Source organism: Artemia sp. Qi Xiang Cuo, chromosome 3 (assembly GCF_049724085.1).
Source record: "Artemia sp. Qi Xiang Cuo chromosome 3, ASM4972408v1, whole genome shotgun sequence".
In the NCBI taxonomy this organism is placed as follows: domain Eukaryota; kingdom Metazoa; phylum Arthropoda; class Branchiopoda; order Anostraca; family Artemiidae; genus Artemia; species Artemia sp. Qi Xiang Cuo.
In genome coordinates, this window is record NC_142796.1 from 71,041,327 (window position 1) to 71,055,447 (window position 14,121).

At 36.8% G+C, this 14,121-nt stretch overlaps 1 protein-coding gene across 1 annotated transcript in view; it reads left to right on the top strand.

Moving 5' to 3' along the window:
• The window catches only part of gw (trinucleotide repeat containing adaptor protein gawky), an 85,350-nt gene that overhangs the window by 19,013 nt on the left and 52,216 nt on the right, over positions 1-14,121 (top strand). Inside the window, exons 5-6 of the mRNA XM_089086542.1 lie at positions 9,203-9,461; positions 13,485-13,766. Of these exons, the coding sequence (XP_088942668.1) occupies positions 9,203-9,461; positions 13,485-13,766 (541 nt within the window). The remainder of the gene's footprint in view (positions 1-9,202; positions 9,462-13,484; positions 13,767-14,121) is intronic.

A 14,121-nucleotide genomic window follows, 5' to 3' on the forward strand; every position in this document is an offset into this window, starting at 1 on the left:
TTATATTTAGTGCTGGATTCGTAGAAATATTTTCTGTAGTGGTTTAAACGGGATCCGACGTTTCGCCCCCCCCTCCCACCCGCAAAAAATTCCCCCGGAAAACACCACCTCCCGCTCCCCCACACGGAAAATTCCCCCACACGCAAGATTGAGCAGTAAAAGAGAAAGCACAAAAAATAGGTACCTCAAAATGTCCATCCATCACCCATTAAAAGTTACAATCGTGAGACAAGTTTTCTATTTTTCGGAAATTCCTAAAAAAGCATGATTTTGCCTCAAAGAGAACCAAGTTACTATTGATATCAATTGAAAATTCTGATAGTGCCAATCAACTTAAAAGTCCGAAAAAAAACCGTGTATTGAACTCTCAGCTGCAGAGAAAGTAATGCCACACGGTGGCGCATTCGTTAGTGAAAAGCCACGTAGTCCATACAAGGCCAATTGTTAGATTTAACTCAGTTGATTCAAATGATTTTTCATGCAATTATGTTTGGTGATGTATAATTGTGCATCATGTACTATAAAGAAGTGGCGGCGGGTCATTGTGTGGGCGAGGGGGGGGGGGGGGTGCCAGATGTCTAAAAAAACATATTTCAATGGCCAAATTGTCTAACTTTCCATGAGCCTTCGGATAAATATAGGAAATGATCTAAAGGGGGATAGGAGTCCTATCTATTGTCTCTTTTCATTTAGATCAAGCCTGGATAAGGGTGCTGTGGGGAGATGCCTCCCTTTCTGTTGCACACAACGTTTTTTATATTCATTTTAAGCTTCATTTAACTAAACATATTTTAATTTATTTAATTTAACTAAGCTATTTCTTAAAGGTTATATAAAGTGATGTGTAAAGTGTACATCAGCTGTGTGAAGGGGTGGCGAGGGACAGGTGCCCCAAAGAGTGCATTTTAATGCCCAAATGTCCTAACTCTTATTGAACCTTCATATAAATATAAAATGAGTCTTGGGGAAGGAGGGGGAGGTAAAAATTGATATATAATCCCTCGATTCCTGGGAATATAAATGCACATGCCTACCGGCACAGAGGGCCTGGATTCTTGGGGGATGGAATGAAAACTACTATCAGCTTTGTTTTTGCCGATTTTAAATGTTAATTTTTACTCTTTTCCTATGTAAATGTTTAAATGGTTTTAAATGTACATATAAAATTTAATTCAACAGAAAAAAAAAACACTACTGTGGAGGTCGTGTAGCTTCAGCCACGTAGAAGTCCAAGTCACACAGAACTTCCATCCACGTGAACAATTCCTCCGTCTACCCGAATGTAAGAACTTATTCAACCAAACTACTGTTCATTGAAAATTTTGACTAAAATAATCAAATCTTTATTTTGAAAAAATCGAGCCCAAAATTTTATGTACTATCTAATATTTTAATTCTCAAGCAGAAAACTGGAAAAACGGGATAGCTACCAACAAATTTACAATTATTTACAATATACAATTGCACGTACCAATTTACAATTGGTACGTGCGCTTTAATATCAATAAATTATTTTTTTATTGGGCTGGTAGCCCACATCATATCTTGGTTAAGCCTGGGCATGATTTGAAAAACGATCAGAAATTAAATAAAAAAAACAACTTTTTTCAACTGAACGTAAGGAGTAAAATTAAGACTTAAAACAAACGGAAATTATTTTGTATATGAGGGCGGCTACCCCTCCTCAAAACCTCTCTTTATGCTAATGTTGGAGTTTTGTCATTATACTTTAAAAACGACTGCTGAAACACTAGGGCCGTTTAACTGGTTTAAGAAACTTTTTTAAAACACTGTAGTCGGTAACAACTTATTAAATAGCTACTGGTTGGAAATCAGGCTGTATCTTCAAAAAGGCCCTGAAATTTTCGATTTCCACTTGAATGAGCCCCCTCCAAAGTTTATTTGACCAACCTTCCCATTAAAACCTTATGGGCAACATGCTTAGCTTCCAGCCCTTGCCCAGGGGGCTGGAAGGATGGTTGTCAAACCTGGAGGTATGGTATGGGATCTTTAGGCTATTTTGAACAAAATGAACATCTTAAATATTCTGACTATGATCGGATGCTTTGGGGGAAAACGGTGTTCAGTTCAGTTCAATTCAGTTCAATATGGGTTTTAATTCAAAAATATATATATATAAAAATACACTTAACTTAATTCCTTGTGCATTGATGCAAGTTTGGGCCCGTAATAATTGCACACTCTAAATACAGCGTGGCCTCCTGTCCTCTTCAATTTCCACCCCGAACCGCCATCAAATAACAATAAATTTAACACAACTTCTCCTCCGCTCACACCCCGTGAAGTATCAAACTAAAATATGATAATTAATAATAATATCGAAAAATTATAAACATAATAATAATAAAATAAATCTAGAAAATAAATATTTAATCTTTTAGATATTTTTTCACATTCTTTTGAAATGAGACTAGAGACCTCTATGACCTCAGCTCTTGTGGAAGTGAATTCCACTCTCTAGCACACGCAATTCTCGGAGAAAATTCTGACCTAGCTCTCGGTGTCAGGGGTATGTAAATATCTGATGAAGATCGTGTATTTAAACTATGGATTTGTGATGCTAGTGTGAATAAGCCTCTAAAAGGTGATGGGAGTGTTCCTGAAAAATATTTAAAACAAAAAACGGTGCAAGATAGTCTCTAAAGTGATGCCATTGATAGTCTGTTCGGTCCTGGGCCTAAAATTTGAAGTGTTTTATTGTGAACTGAGTTTAGTCTCTGTAAATGTGTCTTGAAATTAGATTGCCAAACCGTAGAACAATATTGAATGTGAGGCTTTATAACTGCATTGTAAATCAGGATCAGTATTTTTTTATGGAAATGGTGACGGTTTTCTCAAGATTCCAAGGTTCCTTGAAAGCTTCGTCTCGACACTTGCTATGTGGTGTCTGAACGAGAGGTTTTCGTCGATAAAAACCCCTAGGTAACGAACGTGTCCTTTTTCTGGTCTCTTAATAAGTCCACGAGAGGTTTCAATACCAATCACATCAGGAGCCAGCGAATCTATACGTGAAAAAAATAAAACACTCGATTTGTCAATGTTGATGACTAGACGATTTGCGTCCATCCACAGGTACGTTTCTTCAAGAATGTCTTGTAGCTTCGTTTTGAGAGACTTGATGTTCCACTCTGAGCTTGCCATAAGTGAATCATCCGCAAATGCCGTTAGTTTGTCCTCGCTTCTACTATAGACCCCGGCGTCGTTTGTGGGTGACATAGTTTGCAGCAATAAGGGCTACGACTTGCAGGAGTCAGTACTTGCTGAAGATCATTTACGTGAACAAGAAACAAGACCGGTCCCTATTTAGAGCCCTCTGGCACCCCGCAATTAACTACGACATCATTTGTATGGTCCTTTCCTGTGTAAATTCGACGATTTTCCAGGTAAGACTTAAACCAATCTAGGACTTAGCCACGAACTCCAATATGATCCAGCTTTCCTAGTAATATTTCGTCGTGCATGCTATCAAACGCTTTCTTAATATCTAGAAGCACTGCTGCAGGTAAAGCACCCGAATCTAGGATTCTGTTTACGAATAAACTTAGTGAAGTAAGGGCGTCTTCGGTTGAATGGCCAGCCCTAAACCCGAATTGGCGGCTGTTAAAAAAGCCTTTGGCCTCTAAATATTGGTAAAGCTGGTTTTTCATTGGCGTTTCAAAGACTTTCGAGAAAACTGATAAGATTGAGATTGGTCTATAATTTTCTGTGTCTGTATGACTTCCACCTTTGTGAAGAGGTATTATCTTTGCCTTTTTTAACATTTCAGGAAAAACCCCTTTATCTAATGAAAGATTTACAAGGTAAGTTAGCGGCTCACCAACGGTCGTCACTATTGCTTTCAGTGCCTTTGTGTGGACCAGGTCGAAACCTGAAGCAGAAGAGCCCTTTAAATTTTTACGAGTAATTCGAGTTGACCTAGTGTTACAGGTCTCACTGCCATTGATTTCATACACTTCGGACCAAGTTATTCTTTGTATGACTTAGATGCTATCCCGACGGAATTGTGGTATCGCCAATATTTGCGAAACATGTACTCAGCGATGCGGCAACCTGTGTAGGTTCTTTAATTTCTTCATCATTCACGACCAATTTCGCTGGTAATGTGGAAGACTTAGTGGTTGGCCGTAGAACCGAGTTGATAATTTGCCAAACTTTTTGACCATCCTTCCCGCTTTCCGTCAGCATTTGCTGCAGATAGCCACGCTTTGCTCTTCGTAACACAGTCCGAAGGACTTTCCTGTATTGCTCATATTCCTCTAGCCGCGCTAAGCTCGGAAAGCGTCTATACTCTCCCCAAAGCTGGTTTTTCTTATTCACACAGGCCAGAAGACCATCCGTCATCCAGGGGCTAAGTGGCTGGTCTTTTTTTCGTTTATTAGTTCTCGGGTTTCTCAAGCAACATCTACTGTATACATCCATGAACGTCGAGTGAAATGACCCAAATGCTTCGTTTACATCTTGAATCTCCATTACGTTATCCCAGTTTAATTGCTCTAGTTCCTGTTTTAAATTCTTCAAGTTTTCCTCTGTTAAACATATAATCGGTAACATAGGGTTGATTCGGGACCTTATCTTAGCTGGTTCTGAAAGGGCGAGTGTTGCAGGAATGGGAAAGTGGTCTGATGTGTCGCTGACGAGGACTGCCACCGACTCTGGGAGCAAGGAGATGGATATGTTGTCGATAAGTGAATGCATAATCTCAGTAACCCGTGTCGGAATAGTAAGAGCAGGATATAGGCCTGAACCTGCCATATTACTTAACAAATCTGCTGCTTCGGCCGTTAACGGAACACTGCGTTTAATATTTAAATCGCCCATGAGAATAAGCTCATTTTTTTACACTGGGCTAGCTCCAGAACTTGAGCCATATGTTCCATAAACTGAGACGTTGACCCTGACGGAGAACGATAAATTTCACCCACAATAAATTTTTTATTTGGGGACAGCCATACTTCTAAGAACAACGACTCAAAAATTCCTTCAGTATTTCGTGTAAGGTCTTGCCTAATTTGAAGCGTGTGTGTGTCGCGGATATAAATTGCTATACCACCCCTTTTCATCTGTTTTTTTTTTGTGGAGAAAATGGCTAGTGTAACCTGGAATATCCAAAAGGCTTTCGGTTTGTTATGTAATAAATGTTTCACATAGGCCTGTACAATCTGGTCTAAGCTCCCGACATGGCGACTCTAGATCAGAAAATGAGGAATACAGTCCTTGGAAATTCAAATGAAATATAGAAACCTGAGAATTGGAGGACTTCCCATTAATTAAATTAGAAATTACATATTTACTTTTAGGAAAATTATTATTATCAAAAAAATGGAAATCATTTTCTTGACCAATTTCTTGATCAAAAATAAGCTTGAGATTTAAATAAGACTCTTCTAAATTTTTTAATCTATCTATATCAAAATCTCTGATACCTCTCGGGGATGAAGCTGAAGAAAAAGTCATCACTTACCAACTGCAATCGGCGGTCCGTCGTGAAAATTCAAGAAGAGCAAGGAGTCAAAAACAATGAACATACCCGATTGAACTTCTTTATGGAAAACTGAAAGGAAACAAAAACAAACTAGATACCTTGAATTTTTGGAACATGATAAAAGAGAAAAGAAAATTGAACAAATATGAAACAAAAAAAGAAGAAAACAAAATTTTCGCTTTACATCGTTCACTGTCATACAACTTAAAACAGAATTACTGTGCGGCTTCAACAATAATTAAAAAAATTTCTCACGATATCACGTACATAAAAATTAAATATCGGAGAAATAAAAATGACAAAACTACTGGTCGAAAACAACCTCCTCTGGGTCATTTTTGGCAAACAGTTTTAGCGGATCGAAACAGTCACCATCGTATTTAACCCACTGCTGTGAGCTTTTTGACCTTGTTGTCTCCAGCCAGAGTTTCACGTTACGCTGGACAACATAAGTCTTAATGACCTTCTCTGCTCCCTTTGCATTTTTTAGCTTCTAACCGAGAGCCAATAATTCCTTTCTTCACTTTCCTAATTCAGCAGGTAAGTCAGTTGACACGCTATAGCCCGTTTTCTTTAGTTTACCACATTCTTTAAGAATCAATGAGCAATCATAATTCTTGAGCTGCACGAAAATAGGCTCAACTGTTTTTTTCCTACCACTCCGCAGACTAGGGCCAACACCATCATAAGACGCGGTGAATTTTTTGACCCTATACGCAACACTGATACCTATTTGATCAGGATATGCAATCCCGAGTTCTTTTCCGAAGAAATTTTTTACTGTATCACGAAAATTTTCAGATTCATTTGACGTATCGATCCCGTAAAGCAGAATATTGTTTCTCCGTGTATGTAAGTCCACACGAAATGCAGACGATTTCACCTTAATCAGTTCCAATTTTAACAGCTTTTTTTTAGTCTTCAACACCTTATTTTCTTGTTGTAGCATCGAAATCGTAGCAGTTAACTCATCCATTCGCCGGTCAAAATGCTCTTTTGTTAGTGATGTAGCCATCTCTTACTTTTTAAACAATAATGCCGCACAATTTAAAAAATCCTTAAAAAGTCCTGAAAGAAAACTTACTCGCAAGGGCCCGTAATTTGTAATATACAGATATTACTTAGGGCCCACTTTTAGCAATCGCAATCAGTCAAAACTTATTATCCAAATTGTTTATCCAAGCAGCGTCCTTTGGGCAAGTGACGTAGCTAATCCAAATTCATTTCACACCCGGAGACCTTCACTGTCTGAATGCTAACAGGTAACTGATGTGTGGTGTTACCTGTTAAAAATGGTGTGGGGGTGGATTGTTGCCCTCCAATCACTTGACTCTTAACAATGGCACTAGAACCTTTAATTTGTAATCGAATGAGCCCCCTCCGAAGTTTATTTGACCACCCCTTCCATTGTGATGTGCCTCTGAAAAAAAAAAAATTGATACATTGAACCCTTATGGCTCTTTTACGGCAAAGCTATAGTATTGCCTCTGACTTGAACTGGTGAATAGAACTCAATTTCCCTTCTAATGAACATTCGGAATTATCTAGGAAGAATATGATGTTGAATTTTTCGGGTGGGGGGGGGGCGTTTAAACACTCACTTAAGCTGTAGAGTGATAAACTACAAGTAGTCCAAAATTGTTTTCCATCATGTAATCGAAATTTTCGCTGATTGTCCCTTAAAAATTCCCACTTTTAAGGATAATAAAATGGATGTATTCACAATTGATTGGGCGCACAAGACCCATTCACAATGAGATTTGGCTAGGGCTAGTTTGAGTCAAACAGATTTTTCAAAGAATGTTCTGATTGGCTGGGCAATGCTATGAAAAACTCTTGATAGGCTCAAATTAGCACTAGCTAAATCCTGGTATTAGTAAGTTCTCATTGTGAATATACCTATAGCGCTCCTAATGAAGGGTGTCCATGCCTTCTTTGATGCATAAATTTAGACCATTGGGTTTTGTGTATAGTCTAGTTTCTTTTCTTTTAAGTTCCTTTGTAGGTTTTAAGTTCCTTTCTATGTTCTTTCTAGTTAAGTTTCTTTCTGGGATTTGTGCACTAATGGTTAATTATTAGTATTAAGTATAAATTAGTTTGTAAGATATCCTGGAAAGATGGCCAATTGTTACCAACTTGATTGAGAGATAATAAAGCACAAAGTTAAACCAATCACCGGAAAACTTCCTGAAAACTTCATTTAAAAGAAGCATTTTTTTAAAATTTAAGTGATTCCTGATACCAAGGTGATAAGCCCCCCTTTTTAATATGAAAAATGAATATATGCTCCTTTTAGCTATGTAGTGGCAAAAAGAATCTTTCATAAAACATATTTGTTCTGATAGACAAAGGCTGACTTTCATAACACAACTGCTGATTATTGTAGAAACAACGCCATTTTTATAGAATAATAAATGAGTGTTAAATTTCTAATTTTAGTGGTAAAAGTTAATGTTTGATTTAAGATTTTATGCAATCACTTAAAGTGGTAGTTTTTTGTAGAATTTTGTAGAAACGACGCCATTTTAGTAGAATAAAAATAAGTGTTAAATTCTCAACTTTAGTGGCAAAAGTTGATTTTTTAATGTAAATCTTATGCAATGACGTGAAGCGATAGTTTGTAATTTTAGAGTTTTGCACCAATAACGCTATTTACTTAGAATTATTGTGAGCATTTTATTTTTAATTTTAATACTAGAAGTAGCTACTATTATCAATCAAACATATTAAGTTTTCTAAGGTAGAGTTATAAAATTCACTATAATCTCGAAATTCTCCTTCCAAGTTGCACTACGAACATATGTGAAATTGACCATATTCCAGTTCACTGCATTAATTACTGTTAGTATTCTTATTATGGTTAGATACACACCAAAAGTGGGTTCTTTTAATGCTATTGTGATCTGCCTGTGACATTGCTTCTTAATTATGGATTATATGAAGAAGGAACGATAAAAAATTGTGTTTTTTTAAGGCCAAACGAAAATACTGAAAAAACAACGAATATTTTGAAAGGACAACCGCCACTCTTCTTCGACACGAACAAAAAATATTTCAGGAAAATGCCAAAAAGATAAAGAAAAAAACTGAAACAAACGCGGAGAGTCAATGTGAAAAAAAAAACAATGATAAACCAAATATCTAACAACCAAAAAAGCGAGTCATTCACCAATATCCACAATTTGCACAAACTCTTGAACTGCCAAAAACTCATTCCAAAAACTCTTGAACTGCCATCGATGGATACTTGCAAACGACTGGCCAATGAAAGAAAATTCATTTACTCAAGCAAGTGAACCAGCGAGCCACATATTCGTTCGTTTTGTTTTTTCGGTATTTTCGTTTGGCCTTAAAAACTTCCATTTTTGATCGTTTCATCTTTATATTATGGCTGGCCAATGTGTTTAAGAAGTTATCTCAATTATGTATTCATCCAATCAGGCGGAATTCTCAGCATACGCTTAAAACAACCGGAGGAATCTAATAAATTAATAGTTAAAAGTGAAATTTTACGAGTCCAACTTTAGAAATCGGTCGTTCTTGAACGGACAGTGACCTACCGTCATTGCTTCCTGTAAAGTTGAGCGTTCTATTCAGAAAAAACATAACTACTGATGATGGTGAAGAAAAAGGCTTGCAAATAAATCGCCAGTGGCCTTGATTTCAATCTAGGGTAAATTGATGCTCTTTTATTTTCAGGGTGGAAGTGAAGCTTCTACTCTTAATGCTGGTACGGCACAATGGGGTGCACCACCTCCCTCTGGAACACAATGGGGTGCACAACCTCCAAATCCACAGCCGTCACAATGGGGTTTGAACAGCAATTCCTCACAGCAAACACAATGGGGGACTCCTACAGCAACTCAGAATAGAATTCAAGCCCCGCCTCCCACTGCGCAGTCTCAAAGTGGAATGACTCAACAGCCACCTAGTCCATTGACGCAGCCACAGCAACAGGGTATGTCGCTTTTATTTTTTAGTTGCTCCTGTTCTTATCTTGGGGGGTGAGCGTAATGGAAGTGGGAGAATTTCTCCCTGGTCAGATTAGAAGACAGGGTCCAAATTTAGCTTCAACAGTTACTTGACTGATTCCTATTGATTTCATGTCTGTATACAGAACTTAATTAAAGAAAATTAAACCAATTGGAAATAATTAGCAACAATGGGGTATATATTCATAAATAAAGCACTGAAAAATAAGGATCACCATTAAATTAATAAAAAGAACTGGTTATTAAAAAGTAAATCATTTACCTAGAAGCTAATGCAACAGCTCCATACTAAAGTGTACTGAAACAAATCCTCTGTACTTGGAATACTTAAAAATGTCGGGCTTCTTTTCACCACCTGACTAGTATATTTTAACGTTAACTATAAGAGTAAGGGGAACATAAGGGGAGTAAGGGGAACATAAGGGAACGTAAGGGGAAGAGTGAAAACAGGTACTAGTTTCGAAAAAATAAATATCGAAAAAAAATACCGAAGCCATTTAGTGTTTTTGCGTTTCTTGGCATTTTTCTCAAACTTCAAAATTGCATTTATTTTTGTAGAAACTGAGATCACACTTTTATTACTACACTAATTGTGCTAATTACACTAATTTTGCCTTATTATTGCATCGAAAACCGTCAAACGCTAGATGGTGTTAATGATTTTATTCTTCGATACTAGAATCAGTTTCCACTCTTTTAAGTTACCTATACTCTTTGATCACAACTAACAATGGATCTTGGTTTTGAATTTTCTCTGTTGTTTGTTCTATGAAGGTAAGCGAATTGTCATCTGGACAACCCATTTTTCAAGTTTAGAGAGAGAGAGAGCGAGAGAAGATATCGCGGTTTATTCCATTTCACTGGGGAAGCTTGAGACTTATTTACGTCTTGTTTTAAATAAATAAATGAAAAACTGCACAATTTAAACCTTTTTTCATAAATGAAAGGTTTTTCATACATGAAAAACTTCAACTAATTTGAATTTGTGGTCAAAATTGACAGTGGCTTTGCAATAGAATTATTTTAGTTGTCATTCTGAAACGAGTTTATTGATGTTTATACAACTTTTAGTATTCACAGAACTTCTAAAAATAAAAATGTTTCTGTTAGACTTGATTTATCTAGTCTAGATGAGAAATTCAGGCTGGGTAAATCTGATCTAATAAATATAGTAGTTATTATTTAAATAATAATCATTCTATTCAAGTTCAAGATCCTTTATTTAAAACAAGAAACATGAAATTTGAGATTGCTTCTCAGTGGACACGAAAACAGAAAGAAGAAAAAAATGGGTCAAACAATAAAAAAGCAACCCGTTGCCATTTATCACCGTTAATCAACCCATCAGAAAATCCGAGACTCCACAGACCCAGCAAAAAAAAGAATAAAAATAACAGTTGAAAGGAATGATACATAACCCGCTTACAACCAATAAAAAGTAGAATGTTTTATAACCACTCAAAAAATAAAATTTCGACGAAAATCAAATATTAAACCTAAAAGGAGAAAGTAAGAGAAGAAAAATACATCCAAGCTATAAGAATGAACCATATTACACCAAATACAATTATCAATAACTCTTTAGTAGAAATTTAAACTTATCTTTAACAACTCAAGCACCAGACCTTTGAAGGTGCCAAAGGAATAACAGCCCCTTGCCGCAACTGGAAGTATGTATTACACATTTAAAGATGCCACCAATCAAACCACACACAAGACGTGGCCGAGACCCACCCAATGCTGTCAGAACGTTGTAGATATGCGAAAAGCTGTTGAATCGAAAAAAAGTATACTAGAACCCAGGACACAATGACAGGAATTGGTTTGAGATTTAAGGGGAGTTTTACAGTAGATCTTAGAAGCTTCTCAGCCAGTGTAGACTTCTAATGAAGGGATCTGATACCCCGTAAATATGACTCAAAAGTAGACGTTCAAACGATCGGATTGTGACTACTACTACTAACAACTCACTGTAGCACCAAGCCTCCTGAGGCCAATACAGCTATGTACGCTCCTCCTCCATCCCCATCTATCAGAATCTTCCCTTTTTATACCCTTCCAGGAAATTCCTATTCCCTTAAATCTTTCTCTATGACATCCTCCCATCTCAACCGCGGACGACCTGCTTTCCGTTTAGCCCCAGACGATTGGCCGAAAGGGACAATCCTCGGTAATCTTGTCATCCTTCATCCACAGAACGTGCCCTAACCATCTCAACCTTTCTCTCAATTTAGTCATAGAAGGAACCACACTTTTTGTACAGCCTCTTCTTTGAAATGCGGCCAGTTTGCCGGGTAGCCAGACATTCTGTAGACAATTTCACTGGAAAACATCTAGCAAATCTTCATCTGTGTTTCGGAGCGCCCATGCTTCAGAACCATATTTGACTACTATCATCACTGTATGATAGATCCAGTGAATCTGTCCTTCAGATTATGTAACATATTCAGATTTGAATCAATTTTGATTTACTGCATTAGTGTGGAATTTGTTAGACAAATTCTCATCACGAAGAATTTCAGGAATTGGAGATAACCGCTTTCACATCTAAAAACAGTACCGCCTGATGTTTTTATAACTACATTTCTATAAACGTGGATTTTGACAAGAATGATTGCTATAAAAAAAGAGAAATAATCCATTTGGTAATAATAAGTTTTAACGAAATCTTTTCTTATCTAACGAAACGAAATCTTCAGTTTTAAATCCAATCTTATCTTTGTCTTCCCTGCAACACTGGCTGTGAAATAAAGTGAAATTTACTATTTATAGTATCAATATTTGCCATCAGTTGCTTGAATGGTTGTTTAGCTTTGGGTTTTCTTGATTATGAAACAAGCATTCATATGAAAAAATTGTATCTGATTCATTACAAGTGTTGTTCATGCTAATATGTAGTTATTATCATTGGTCAGAAATATTTATTATCTCTAATTAGTTAGAAAATGAATTAATCCAGAAATATTATTAGAAACATTTCTATAATTCAGATTTGTCTAAATCCACCAAAATATCGCTTTCAACTTTAAGTAAATTCATACTAACCATTTTTCAATACCTGACTCACAATTTTATGCACAAAATTAAGCACAATCATTTTAAGCACAAAATTATGCACAATCATTATCCAGCAAGAAATCATAATTTGGCAAATGTATTCTTATTGAAAACTCGGGGGGGGGGGGGTCATGTTTTGCTTAGTGCGTAAAGACTTTATGTTCGTTTCCTGTTAAATTATTTGTTATTTGGTAATATTTGTTATTTCCTACGTTTGTGTACCAATATAACGGTTGGAACTGAATTAAAAGCAATTTGTATTACTAAAAGTGCATGACGAACAACAATGTTAACTAAGATCCTCAATTCGTTCAAATTAGACTAGGAAATGTATTGGATTTCTGATGAAAGCCTACCGATATTTGGAGAGCTAAGTGAGACATTGAAAAACGAACTTAACCAACGTAGCCCTTTTGAATTATTACAGCAGAATTGAGCACCCGAATTCTCCTTTGGATATTGTGCTTCTCTTTCAAGGTGTTCCCAGTTTTTTGTTTTTATTATTGTGACTGTTGTTTTGTTTTTTTGTTATTTCTAATTATTTTGTGTTTGCTTTTTGACTAACTTGGATGACGCAAGTTTTTTTTGCGAAAGATTTTAATGAAAGTCCAATAATATTTTGCTCAGGGGATAACACGCTTCTTCTGAGCACACCGCATTTACTGAAAAAAAGGTAAATTCTAAGTGGTCTGTGCTGAATATAAAGACTGTGAAGAAATTTAAATATATTGAATTTCAGCTTTTGCTATGTGTGGAGAAATTTAATTCTGAGAGAAAAAAAGAAAATTTGAGTTCCTAGGTTTTATTCCTTTTCTTATCATTGTTAATTTTTTTCAATGTTATATAGAAGTCTATGAAATATCCTACGATCTTTTAATGAGTTAATAAAAGGGCAAATTTGAAATTTGATAAAGCTAACATGTTTTCCCCAGGTGCTGGATGGGGACAACCACCCAAGCCTCAACTAAGTCCAACCAACTCGCAACCACCTCAAGGTCAACAGAATTCACCATCCCAGTCAGGCGCTGGTATACCTAGTATTAATAATAATATGAGTAAAACTCTCGAACAATTGAGCAACATCAAAGAAGTTATTTTTGCCCAAGACGGCTGGAGCAGCAGTAATGTTGTTCAAGAATCACGATGGGATGTTCCTGCCTCACCAGAACCGGCTAATAAAGAAGTGCCCATGTGGAAGCAGACAGCTAGCAACGGTAAGTCACGATTAATTTTCCATGTTGGTTGTGGTGCAAGCTAGATAATTCTAGCCAGTTAGTCTAGGCTTACACAAAAAAAATTACTATGATAGATAACCATCTAGGGCTAAACGGAAAGCAGGTCGTCCCCGTCTGGGGTGGGAGGACGTCATAAAGAAAGATTTAAAGGAAATGGGAACTTCGTGGGCGGGTGTAAAAAGGGAGGCTGTGGATAGATTGGGGTGGAGGAGGAGCGTGCGTAGCTGTGTTGGCCTCAGGCGGCTTGGTGCTGCGGTGAGTTGTTAGTAGTAGTAGTAGTAGTATAACAGGGTCGTATCCAGGATCTTTTTTTTGGGGGGGGGGTACCAAAAAA